Genomic DNA, 13,546 nt, shown 5'->3' on the forward strand with positions numbered 1-13,546 from the left:
ATGTTTATCGAATGATATTGCATTAAAAGACCTTTTTCTTCAACACTGTGTAGTTTTCTCATTATTTTGCGTTGCGATAGTAATTTCTGAACAGTCTTTTGCGGGGGCTTATTTTCGGCCTGATTTTGCTGCTATCAGACGGAAAAAGTTTGCGGCTCGATATTTTTGGTTTAAAGCGAAACTGAAACAAAAGAAATTCATTTTTAAATAGTATTCGGTAACCTCTACTTGGGAGATAAAAATCGGCCGATTTTATTTTTTAGCCGGAAATCATCGGTCGTTTCTTAGGCGCAGGGCCTCTCAACACTGTATTGTACTAACTGGTGCAATTGAATTTTCTAATTATAATAAACAATAAAACAAGTTCAATCTTTTACCAATCATACTTTGCTATGTGAGTTCGGGAATTCCAAGGTCACAGCGGTTAATCAGTCGATCGATTCTGATCGATTTTGTCAGCATTTGTCGTCAGTTAGCTCCCACCTTTTAGCTCTTAATTGTTTATAATTTATTTTTATTTTTATAGAGCGCCACTAGTTTGCCAGTCCCCGACTAAAGTGCATCTCCCCTTTCAAAGAAATAAAATTATTATTCTATCAGTAATGCAATCATATTGTACAATTACGTAGTAAAGATAAAATTTCACTCGCTCGTAGATAAGTCACAAATCCGCACAAAGATCAGGCATGTGGACAATTTAGATTAAGTTTAAAATTACTAGAAACGTCTGTAAACATGACAGCCATGTTAAATGATGGGCGGCAGGATGAAACGGTTCCCGGAATGCCAATCCCTTCAAAGCGACTGCTTGAAAAACAAATACAAACATATCACAAAGTGTAATAGGGGCACCCAACGGATCGTTTCGGTAAATTATCTGTTCGGAAGGGCTTTAATCCCCTCTGATTTTCTTAGGAGAATTGTCCGCCTCGAACTTTCGTGATATGATAAATTCAATGTCTGTTGTTTTCGGATTGTTAAAAATGTCGTTTTGAGTACCGAAAAAAGGTCAGCTATCATTTTCAGAGAGGCGATAAGACCTAGGGTTTTCGGGAAATGGACAAAAAAAAAAAAACCCTAATAAATTTGAGAATACTCAAGTTCCCCTAGAATAACCGAACAGATAAAATGTTTTTAGTGCAACCTAAAATTAACGAGATAGCCCATCCCAGAGAAAACGGTCGATGGGTGCCCCTGATGTAACCGCGTTGTCGTTGTCGATACCTCAACAAAATGTTGTTAAGACTGTTTCATCTCTTGTCGAAATCTTTCTTCTAAAGCTTTGTTAAAGAGTTTAATGATACAATCTGACGGTGCCTCATGGATCACAATTAATTTAACATTTTGTGAGCACTGTCCGTATTTGTTAGTCCTAAATCCACGATGTCTCCGAGGGTTGACACCAACTCTTTCCGCCAACATTCCCATGTAAACATCTTCAAGTTTCAAAGGCTTCTTTGGGTCAAATATGTCCACAAATTGATGAACAAGGTCTTTAGATAGCACATAGGCAGGTCCGAGGCAAAATCTCGGCAGAGTTTCGCTTCGGTATTCCTCGTAAGATAATGCCCACTTTCCATCCCGGTGCGTTTTCGATCGTCGCGCGAGATTGCCAAGATACAGCTTAATTTTGGGAGTATCAGGATTTCTTAAGTAATATAACAATTTAAAAGTATTGACGAATACGTCGTCATCGGCCTTTAAAAGGAAATCGAAATCACAATATTTCACGGCCCACTCAAGGCCCATTTCAGTTTTTAGAGTCAAATTGTGATAAGAATCCGTTTGGGATCCTTGAATGATATCACCATAAATTGCTGTTTCCGCAGACAAGTATTTCATCTCCGTTGGATGCCGTGGTTGTCCCAAAAGAAACATTGTCCTCCAAGATTTCTTCATGGAATAATCAGTGCCCCAGGTTTGACGAATAACTCGCCTCTTTTTGAAATTCAGTGGACTGGAAGGAACCAAGATTAAAAGCAAGTATTTCTCTGTGCATCTGGTTCGAGTTTTCAAAAACGTTCGATGTCTGGTTTCTCGTTTTGTCTCGGAAATTCGCAGTCTGTTGGTTGTTTCTTTTGCCGTCGAGAGTTTAAATGGTAGATGACGATACTGCTGCCTGTTGTATGCTAATGACGTTGGATGGAATTTTTCTTTCTTACTGAGTAAGAGAAATTCATCTTCTGTTTGCACTCGAACCGTCAACCGACTGCCCTCAGAAATCCATAGGTATATTACCAAAACAATACAAGCATAGCCTACAGTCACACACAGGAAAACCCTGATCTTCTTCATCGACATTTCCATCGAATTAAACACGATTGTTTCCCTTTTCTTCTCTTTCTGTACATTTAAGTGAACCCAGATTTCACAACGACGTCAGTGTTAACTGGTTAATGGTTCTTTTCAATCTAATTTATTTGAAGAAATGATTTAACAGCGATCAGAGTACTGCAGGTGGACTGTCAAATCACAGGCTCAGTATACACTTCGAAGCTTTAGTTTGTTTGCTTGCGATAAAATTCGTGGCCATTTTGCCTAATTTTTTGTATGTGAACATATGATACTTTGGAACATATTTTCCAGTAGTTAGTCGCCCGTTATAAGGCTTTGACCTGTTCTATTCTTTGCGAACAACTGGGAATGCTTAGTATCTTTCTGTATAGGTGTGTGTGTTTTTTTGCGAAGTTTAATTTTTTGACTCTTGTCGTGGGAAGTAATACAGACAGAGTGCAGGTGAATAAATCAAATCGACGAACTGATTTGTCAATAAGAGAAATAAATGGGTATTACATGATGAATTACTGTAAGCTTATGAGTCAAACTTCGTTATTTGTACAGGTGGACTATGAATGTACAAGCTTTGTATGACTGATAAACCAAGCCGTCTTTGTTTAAGAAAAATCCGTACATATTGTGCATGCTCGCAAGTACTAAAATAGAGCCCGTTTGAACGAAGTTTGATACCTTTGGAGAACAATAAAATGAAGGCCCTTTCGTATTAAACCAACAGGTTAAAATTTGTCTATACCACAACGCATTAAAGCCAAAGAATTAGTCGAAAACTTCAGCCATCTTTCATATGAGCACGACTGGTAAATAAGGGGTGTTGCTATTGGTATTATGGTAACAAGAAAAATAAGCTATTTTATACTTATTTCTTGAATATCTGATAATTTGTACAAGTCTAAAGGCAAACGAGTTTTCCCACGGACTTCTATTATACCCAAACATTGATATTTTAAAATATTGATTTTTTTACTTTATCCATTTTGCATATTGCGTAGAATTAACAATATTTACAGACGTCGAGGTGAATAGTACTTTGCTAATCACCTCCGAGTTAACCAATCAGAACGCGTGAAAAACCCTATTCGTTTGTATAATATATTTTTTACAATAACTGTCTACTTTCTGGCGCGCTTATTGGCTCATTTTTATCATCAATAAGAGAACAGACGGATAAAATTTTAACTTATGCAAGCTTTCAAGTTCAACTTTTAGCTGTCAAACTGTCAACTTTTCAACCAATGAGATTTTATTGACTTTTTTAAATAGCCAATCAAAAAGCGAGAAAAGCTATTGGCAATGTTCGCGTCACTTTGAATAAAATTCACTTATCTTGTTTACGGCAGGTTTACGGCGTCTTGTCCCCTCATTTAATCCCGGCATTTGCCCATTTTGGGGTCTTGTTATTGTAAAAAACAAATTGACATCAGTCTTTTTTGCGTCTGTCCTCTTATTGATGATGAATTTCGTCATAACATTGTCAAAGTTTACTGCGGAACCACTCGCCTGCGGCTTGTGGTTCCACAGCCACTTTGACAATGCTATGACGCAATTTATCATCAATAAGTAGACAGACGCATAAAAAACTGATGTCGATTTGTTAAGTAGTATATAACCATTAAAATGTTCGCTCGTGCGCGATTGGTCTAAATGTGTCACGTGACTGAATATGCCCCAGCTAAAACTAGGGAATATCAGTGATATTCTCCAATTTTCAAAACGGCACGTGTTGCGAGAAATATTTGAAGGATAATAAACACAATAGCCTCCATTTGGCGCGAAAATATTATCGGATATTAGTTCTTGGACCTTATCTGTTCCTCAAAGCTCACAGTTGTTCTCGAGCTATATACGCCACTGGAAAAACTTTTTACTTCTCGGAAAAGATAATGTTAGCGGACAAATATCTGAGAATATCTTCTTACCAAATGGGGCTATTGTTTATAAATACTGGTGTGTGATACTGGAACATAGTGTTGTAAATTAAAGAGTATGATGAAAAGAAATTAGTAATGGCTAGAAGAAATCATGGCTTGATCCTTTTTTGTCGTTGCCGAACAGGTGGTTTGTAATAAGCGAATCCTTCTTAAAAGGGACACCCACAGGACAAAGAGAAGTGTCCCTTAATGGAGGTGTCCCTTGAATGGTTTGGTCGATGCTGTCAGTTGTAAACCATATGCATGTAAACAAAAACAGCTGCTTTCTCGACGTAGAATGTTGTTATTAAATAAAGCAGCCATAAAATACATGATTTGACTAAACGAACTTTAGCCGCTTCTTAACAAACCGCCGAGAACTGCATTAACAGCTATTGTTGATGTATTAAAGACCAATACATTTGTGTTGCTGTTCAATTTTTAATCATTTCGGTCAAATCAAACCTTAACAGTAAAGTATCACAAAAAAACGACATAACTACACTAGAAGTACAGCAGGCCGTAGGTAAGAAAGTGTGTGAATAATTATTGTACAATTTGTGTATGTTTCAATTGCTCTTATATGGAATTTTACCGGTAAGATATTGGTAAAAGTAGACAAAAATATTTTAAAATTTCACGAAAAGGAACATCGTTCTCTCATATTTATTCTGTAGCTCAATTATTCGTTCATTCTTTAGTTTATGAAATACTGTCTTTCTTTTACTCAAAAATGCCATCTTTTGCTGCTTCTTTTATCGAATATGGTCATGTCCAGTCCTTCTAATATGGAATTGACGTCAGCGTCTCTGGTAACAACATAATTTCCCTTGCGATCTAAAACGGACAAACAAGAACACGAAATAGAAATAAGAAGCTGAATGATGAAGTCAATAAGTTGTCGGGGGGGGTGCTGGGGGGGGGGGCGGAGAGGGAGGATTATGACTTGGTTCTTTGTCTCCAAGCCGGCTCGCGGTGCTCAAAGAACCCAGTAACACAGACAAATTCGACGCTGTCCTCAGCACGGGCTATTATTAGTAGTTCACATCCTAGTAACTCATGTGACAAATGATGGTCAAGTTTTGCACCAAATTTATGACTTCCAAAAGTCAAAACCTTAAAGACATAAATTCATCGGCCCTGAAGCCACCAAGGGAGCGTTATAGTGGGCTAGGCATACATGGGGTCGTGGTGTAAATTTGAAAAAGGCCCGGCAGACTTTTTCAAATTCTGTTAGGCTAGTCTTGGCCCTATTCTCCCAGAGGAGAGCTAGGAATTAGTAGTAGTAGTAGTAGTCTTGAACAATCGATAGAAATAAATTCCAATTCTTCTCTGCTTATCACAATTCACTTAAAAATATCTTTGTCTTGGATTTCTAGGAGCATCTCCTTACCTAGTCATAACGCAACACTATCTTGACCAAACATTCAGTAAATTGTCATGATAGTGTCCCTTGAAGTCATAATTTCCATATGAAAAGTTGTGCACCTGGACTGTTTTGAAACAAAGGTAAAAAGCAACTCGAAAATGGTTTATTAGGTTGTCTCGCAAGTTTATGAGACTTGTCTTTGGCATCAGATTAAAAAAAAATCTGTCAGCTAAAAAAGAAAGTGCGCAGCCATGCCTGCTCGACAACAACTGTATAGAAGAACCAGAACAGTTCGTGTTTCTCAACACAGCAACATTAAAACCCACAAAAATTTGCAACGTCACCTAATCTACATAGGGATACGTCACACGTCACAACATAACAAATAAGAGAACAATGGGAGAGCTAAAATTAATGAACATACTTGCAGAAAATTCCGGCAGTCTTCTGACGTCTGTAGATTATGATAAAACAATGTTAAAAAGCAATTAGTATTTCGAAATATAGTACATTGCACACCTTACAGACTATGACGTTGAACCCTTTTGGTTCGTTGGTTGGCTCTTTAAAACAGTTTCTTTTTTCTTCTCCAGTCCTCTCCTCTTTTTGTTCGTTTTCTGCTCTACGCGGGAACCATATTGGCTTCTGCTTCAAGGAGTGTACTCCGTTATGTAAGCGATATAGGCATGCGTCGCCCCAAACAGTATGGTTTTTGAGCCTTTTTGAACAGCTTTTTTGCTGCTCAGTTTTCCAGGGTATATACGCTAATCGATACATTTAATTGGTTCTGTCCCCAACTACATGTGAGACCACGTGACATCTCCTAGAGAACAGCTCCTTAAATTGCGCCTTCAGAAAACCGTGCATATGATTAAAACTCAAAGAAACATTTCTTCAGAGTTAAGTCTATTCATAGTGACAGAAAGGACAAAACGTTAAACTTGAGAACTGAAAAAGAAATGATGCGAAGTTCTTATACACTGTGTCCAGGTCAACACGGATTATATACACCTGCAATAACAATTATAAGACTAGCGGAATTGTTTACCTGCGCTGCCATTATTGTTGGACAATTTTCTAAGTTCCTTAAGTTCTTTGATATGTTTTCGCCGTAAAGCAAGATACTTTTGCCGAAATCTTGCATAAAACTCTGCGATCTCTTGTTTTAGCTGTTCTCTTATTTCATGGCGTGTTATTTGGGGCTTGACTAGCGTCGCCACTTGTCCGTCTGAAAATAAAACAAAGTTAAACAAAACAGTCACTGTCACCAACTTTGGTTGCACTGATCAAAAGAGCATAATCTTGAGAATTTTAAAAAAATTCTGTTGTAGAACACTAGCTCCCTCTGGCACATTGTTGAGTATGCAAAAAGATTATTCAATTTCAAAACACTCCTTGGCAAGCTAGGCAGCTTGCACTTAGTAAAAAAAGCTTCAAGTTCTTTTCTGTGTCCATTGGCAAGGCGCCAGGGTTCCATGAAATGAACTTTTTAAGTTATTCCATAATAGAAATCTTATGCGTGCTAAATGAAAATTTATGACGGGTTTTCTAGCAGAAAGTCTCGTTTTACTTTGTTAACAAGAATAACACTTTTGTCTCAGAACATTACATTGTTTTCAAAAGTAAACTTCAATCTGAAAATCCCTCTTTTTGTATCTTTTCTACCGTTTTATTTCTTTGATTTTACTGATACGTGGTACTATTAACGACAACTCCGTGGCTGGGAGCTGGGCTGCCAGTAGATCACTGTTCAAAAAAATGTTGACATGTTGCTGTTTATAGTGATCAATGTGCTGAAGGGCCACAATATACACACATCACGAAGGTTCCCATGCTGTATTCGGCGGGGGGAGGGGGAGGGTTGTGGGGTGTGGGGTGTGGTGTAAGTCTTTGTAGAAAGTAATTAGTAGTATTGATCGAGTCGTTTGGCTGTACTGCTATAGCAACTGGTGTATATTTTTTTAAAAATGTAATTAGAATCTGATTAATACGGACACCAAAGGGACACACAAAAGTATCCTAATTTTCCGGGTGTCCACATTAGGCCGACACTTTCGCTCGAAAATATTCTAATATAAAGAATTTTTTTAAACTTATACCGCAGCCAGTTAATAATAACGAGAAGAATCTATTTTAAACAGTGTTGATGTGACCGCAGCCAACAAATTGCTTGTATAAGAAATGATAGAAAAAATGCGGGTCAGCGACTTCGTTTCTGGACCACGAAGTGTGGGAAAAATACCCAGATTTTCTTTTTTTGATTGGCTCAAGAAACGCAACATGGCCTACAGAATTTTTAGCCAAAAATATTGAAGATGAGTCAAAGGAGGCAGCCTATATGTCACTTTTTTATACATGGGTCTTTTGCGTTAATAATTCAAATGTTCCATCTTTTCTCTTAGAACGTAGAGGTAAATGAAGGCGTCGGAAAGCTTAACGAAAAACTCAAAACAGCGGAATTTGATGGCGTGTGGGGTAAAATTTCAAACTTGGGGTATATAGGTTTTTTCATTCAATTTGCAAAACATGGGAAAATGGCAGAAAAGTGATCTATCGAAAGAAAAATAAGGGTCAAAGAACGTCAAAGATCGCTGAGCCCACGCAAAGTTGTAGCCAGTAGTCACCAGCACTACAGTTGTTCTTTTTATTATTTGGTACATGCGTTTACTTTATCATTTGGTATGACATGATGTATGAATTGCGTGCGCAAATATCAGACTGCGATAAGTGACAAATGGGACATTCCATGGTGTACCACGAGAAAGTGTTGTATAACTATTTTGCGCCATGTCAGAAAATACAGTGCCCAACACCATCAACAGAGCTTACGATGAGACGATTGTGTGTAATACCGTCTAGTATAAAACGGCTTTCCAGTATTCTGATTGGCTGTGTTTTCTATGGCACGGTACAAAGAGTGCTATTACCGATTTTTCAAAGTGTAACAGCTGGAAAGTACTGAAACTGTTGCAGCCACCCCGAGCAAAAGCGAGCTCTCATAATGAACCTCACAAACAAATGTTTTAACTATCATTTGATACTAAGGCAATTCAACTGTAACTTTAAGTTGAAAGTAAAGGAACTTTATTGACATTTAAAAAATCAAATGTTTCGCACGGATGTTACTAATACTGGTAACGGGGAACGGGGAAAGGGGAACCAGGAACGGGAGTCTGGGAACGAGTGTACAGCGGTAATCCGCCTGAGAATTCATCATGGCGGACAAAGGAAAAGAAAAGGGAACAATTTGGGCAAACGTGAGGAAGTGTTACAGTTGTAAACATGAGTTTCTACCGGCTGTGCCCCCTGATCATGTGCCCAGGACGTTCTTGTTATGGCAGAGTCCGATTGGCACTGTGATAAACAAAGCATGAATTGGGGCCTGGGGGAAAAATCGAATCGGTATTATCACAAGCTACATCCCCAATCGGTCAGGCCACAGTCATTCTTAATAGAATTTCAAACATTCATAGTCAACTCATATCTTCTCAGTTTGTGCGCGAGCTGTCATATCAATACGATTTCGAGGACAAGTGACATAACACATAACTGTCTTTGAACGCGGGTCGTCCGCTGTCTTCGCATTCGGCAGCGTGGCGGCCTTTCGGAGATCGGCAAGTCAGCTGGCAAATCAGGTGAGCAGCAGATAAATAACCTGTGGCCTGGCCGCTTTGTCAAAGACAAAATATATAAAGAAACAAGCAAGGAATATTCCACATTATTATATGGCTGTTTCTCACAAGGACTGGGAACTACCGAATTCAGGAATTTGATTGGCTGAAATCGATATTGACCGCGGTCTAGATTTTCCCATCTAGACCGCCATCTAGACCCGTTTCATTTTGCGTTGGAAAAGTAGCACACTAAAATACAAAAATGTTCACCATTTTCTTTTATTTTCTTCTCAGTCATTTATGGAAGTGCCAAAAAGCCTGACAACAAAAAAAAAAGTAAAAAGGACGAGCAAATTTCGGCAGGTTTAAGTTAAGCTCATCGCCGCTCGCAAGCAAAATCTCAGCAAACCATTTACATTAAACGAATTAAAGTTTTCTTCTTTGCCATATAATAAACACCTTATTAACCGAGCTAAGTCGGTCTGTATGGGAGAATCTTGACCTCGGTCGTTTGTACAGACCTCACTGCGTTCGGTCTGCACTCACGACCTTGGTCAAGATTCCCCCATACAGACCTCCAGCTCGGTTAAAAAGAGCTAAATAATGCTAATGTTGGTGAAAGATGACCGCGGAAAAGCGACCGCGTGACACTCGGTATGTTTACAGATGACATATTGTCACGTATCAGACGAAAAACAGTCTTTATTCTCTGTCTGCGTTTTGTGCCCAGTCTGCAGTCTACATTTTGTACCTAGTCTGCATTTTGTACCCGGTCTGCAGTCTTGCAGTCTGCATTTTGTACTGACCTATTGGGAAAGCATGTGATAATACCGACTCAATTTTCTGCCCAGTCGCTATTTTATGTACATATTGGACTCTGGGACACAGCCGGTGGAAACCTACGTTTACAATCGTAACACTTCCTCATATTTCTGTTCCGTTTCCTTTTCTTTTGTCCGCCATGTTGAATTCTTTGGCGGGTTATCGCTGTACACTCGTTCCCAGACTCCCGTTCACGGTTCCCGGTACCCCGTTACCAGTTTTAGTAACATCCTGTTTCGCACTGCCATTTATGTGCGTAGAGCGGGGTTCCACTGTTTTCCTTTCGAAAGACAAATCGATATGACAGCAAGTATTAGTCAGTTCCTAATCGCCACACAATACACTTAATGCAAACACATCTAAGAGAAATTCTGAGAAATCAAGGTGTACTAGAAAGTATTCTGCCTGAGGAAAAGTAAAATCACTGCTTCTACGACTGGGATTAAATGGAATGTTCGGTATTTCATACCTGAATCAGAAGGCTGTGGCGATATCGTCTTTTTATAAAAGCAAAAATGCCAAAGGAGACCAGAGAGAGTGAAGACACCGAGAGAGCCTCCCAAGATAATCACTGTTCTTACATAAAGATAAGATTCTTCAGTAAGCAGATCAGAAGATGTCTTCACTGCAAAAGGAACGTCATCTGCCTGGATAATTTAAATTAAACGAGAAAAGAATGTTACAATTCGCTATTTTATGTATTTTTTGTTTCATGTGGTCATACTTGTGAAAAAAGATCTAACAATAATCATCATGTTGGTAAATTAAAAGCACGACAAAGTTTATTTTTTCACACGGTGGAGTTTTAATCCATATTCTCACTTTCGGCCCTTGCTATTGTGTCACTGTGAATGAAAAGACTACAAAATTCAAAATTCTTCCTTATCTATCCTTAAGCCCCGGCCAAACGATCGCAACATTTTAACGCAAAATATCGCAACATTGTTGGTCGCAACATTTTGTGTGCGTTTGGCCACCCTGTGAGACGTTTTGTGACGTGTTAGGTGTTGTTGGAGATGGTTTGGTTTGGCCGGGGTTTGGCCGGGGCTTTAGACAGGGATTACAAAAAGAGATTTCAGTAACTGAAATAAGAGGAAAATAAAGAGGAAACTTAAAGCCGACAGACTAAATCTACGATTACTTCTGTCCTCACCTCAATAGTCCCTACGTTTCTCTGTATAATTCTGTGTATGGTACTTGTTTCTGATTTCACATAGCGTCGGAAACAGCGCGCTAGTCTCATAACGTCACCGGTCAGTACCACTCCATTAGCAGACTCGTATCTAACTGGTATGATTTCTATCACTCGTAACCAGTCCTTACTGAACATCTTACTCTCGCTTGCTGTCGAGTACGAGTCAAGAAGAGCAGCATGGATTCGGTCTTTTTCAAGGTCTTCAAAAATATCGAACAAGTTCCCGTATGAGTGATCTGAAACAAAACAGGCGTATATCGGTCCATGAGTTCTTACCGACCTGAGAGTTGCTTTTCTCGGTTAGACTTCTTTGTCTTCGAATAAAGTTTTAGATGAGCCAAAGTCGAATGGATTACAAGAGAAGAACTTAAGAGTCCATGTCCATAAAAATGGAAAATAACTCGGCAAGGGTCGAAAATTCGACTTCGCTCATATTTTCATGGTAGATAGGCTAGGGCATGACAAAAACTACTGGATAGTTTTTTTGGCAAAACATCCTTTCATTTCAAAGAAATATGCAAATTACCAAATTCCGTTAAAATCGTCATTTGACGCACCATTTTATTAAACAAGTTTGAGAGCCTCGCATGCAAAACCGCATCATTCTTCCGTCTTTAAAACACTCAAATATTTTTGTGCAATGTTTAAATGTGTACTGGGTTGGTTTTAGGGAATGTTGCGTTGTCTTTTTGGGTGCAAAATAATTAAATTTCGAAGACATGTATTTCATTCACTTAAAGGTACTTCGTGTATATAATTAATTTTCACCATGTGCGAAACCTTCAAATGGATTAAGCTTCTGGTGGTTGAATCGCAGAAGGATGATCTACAGATTCCTGTAAAAATTTCTTTGGGCAAATGATTGTGAGCGACGCGAGAGCTTTTCGAAGTACGTCAAAAATACAAATATTTGACCATTCCCTCATCAAATTTCAATTTACGGGTTAGACGTATATTTTAGCATGCGCCACATGACTTGACCAATGTTAAGTTGAAATAGACACAGAGCTGATAATTTCGAAATGCTCTTACCTCATGTGCTGTAAAAGGCAGGTCCAAAGCCGATTTGACGTGTTTCTCTCACCATTCGTCGCACATAAAGCAGAAGTTTGCTTTTGTTTACACAACGTCCGATGTACATCGCCAACTGTCAACTTATTTAATGGTCGAATACCATGAATCTGTGACCCTCTTTCGACACATATGATCACCACTGCATCTAAGTCAAAAACGGCTAAGTCATTTGTAGATAGTTGCTTGCTTTGCACTACACCAAAATATTACGTTTTGATCGTCATGGTTTGATGGCTTGAATCCTTGCTTGCAGCGGTTCCTTGTTCGTCACGCAATGCTGTCATCCCATTTGAGGGGGTAGGGGTAGGACAATTTCTATCCTAATACATAAGGCTCCATAAGGCTGGGAACCACTGGGAGCACACAATCGTGTTGAGTAGGAAGAGATTAAATTAAGAAATGAGAAGAATGAATAGTTTACCGTTGCCCCTGTTGTTATCTTTCACTCGACCACCGCTACCTACATGCCCTGCGTAATACTGTAACGCTAAACTGATACCTAGGTCTTTTCGCGCTGTGCAATTATTTTTAGTTTACATCAGGAGCCATAATCGGGGACGGAGACCGTAAGTCTTGGGATCCGCGCGCACCTATGATATGGGACAATTTTTCTATTTTTAGAACAAATTGCGCCATCCTGACGTCATATATCCGCGCGGATCCACGCACATGTCGGGGGTTCTCGTGTGGATGTTGTCACGTTGCATGATCAAATGGTGAGAGTTGAGAGATTCTCTTGCGTATCTTTCACAGCGGTGGCAGGGAATAAGACAGGGACTAAGAACCAGGGCGCTTATATGTAGTTTTATGCTCTGAGCCAACGGAAAAGGTGGGTTTTTCGGGGTCGAAAACAAGACTTCAATCTCGCGCTGGGAATGAATAATAAGATCTGCTCGCGCTAGTTGTAAGCTTACGCATATGTTTTTGTGTTTGTTCTGACTTAAGAATATAGCAAGAAAACTCTCTACTCTGGTATCGAGTTAATTTGTGAGTTTCTCGGACAATGGTTAATCATAACCAAAACCTGTTTTGATAGTTTCTTATTGTTTCTGCTTGTTTGGTGAGTTTGCAAAAGTTTTTGAAAGGAAAGTCTGACGCGTACAATTAGCTCATTTGCATAGTGCGGCTCGTGCACTTTCAAGTCCGAGTCGTTGTTTTCAATTGTCAACAAATCTTGACAAAGATTTCTTTCGTTATCTTTTCTGCTGAGATGCTGCAACAAATTTCACGAACGCAAAAAAGGCTACTAACATCATGTGTGTTTCTT

The 13,546-nt window shown here is 39.0% G+C and overlaps 2 protein-coding genes across 2 annotated transcripts in view; both read right to left on the reverse strand.

The window, feature by feature from the left end:
* Positions 1-1,239: 1,239 nt before the first annotated feature.
* Positions 1,240-2,443, reverse strand: LOC145480005 (beta-1,3-galactosyltransferase 5-like). Its single transcript, XM_081458496.1, has one exon. The coding sequence runs from the start codon at positions 2,305-2,307 to the stop codon at positions 1,240-1,242; it is 1,068 nt and encodes a 355-aa protein (XP_081314622.1). The 5' UTR covers positions 2,308-2,443.
* A 1,994-nt stretch (positions 2,444-4,437) lies between these two features.
* LOC145477978 (uncharacterized) overlaps positions 4,438-13,546 on the reverse strand; it is a 39,985-nt gene continuing 30,876 nt past the window's right edge. Inside the window, exons 34-38 of the mRNA XM_081455860.1 lie at positions 11,164-11,441; positions 10,480-10,657; positions 6,623-6,802; positions 5,999-6,028; positions 4,438-5,042 (exon numbers count right to left, since the gene is read on the reverse strand). Of these exons, the coding sequence (XP_081311986.1) occupies positions 4,933-5,042; positions 5,999-6,028; positions 6,623-6,802; positions 10,480-10,657; positions 11,164-11,441 (776 nt within the window). The 3' untranslated portion in view covers positions 4,438-4,932. The remainder of the gene's footprint in view (positions 5,043-5,998; positions 6,029-6,622; positions 6,803-10,479; positions 10,658-11,163; positions 11,442-13,546) is intronic.

Source organism: Orbicella franksi, chromosome 2 (assembly GCF_964199315.1).
Source record: "Orbicella franksi chromosome 2, jaOrbFran1.1, whole genome shotgun sequence".
NCBI lineage: Eukaryota > Metazoa > Cnidaria > Anthozoa > Scleractinia > Merulinidae > Orbicella > Orbicella franksi.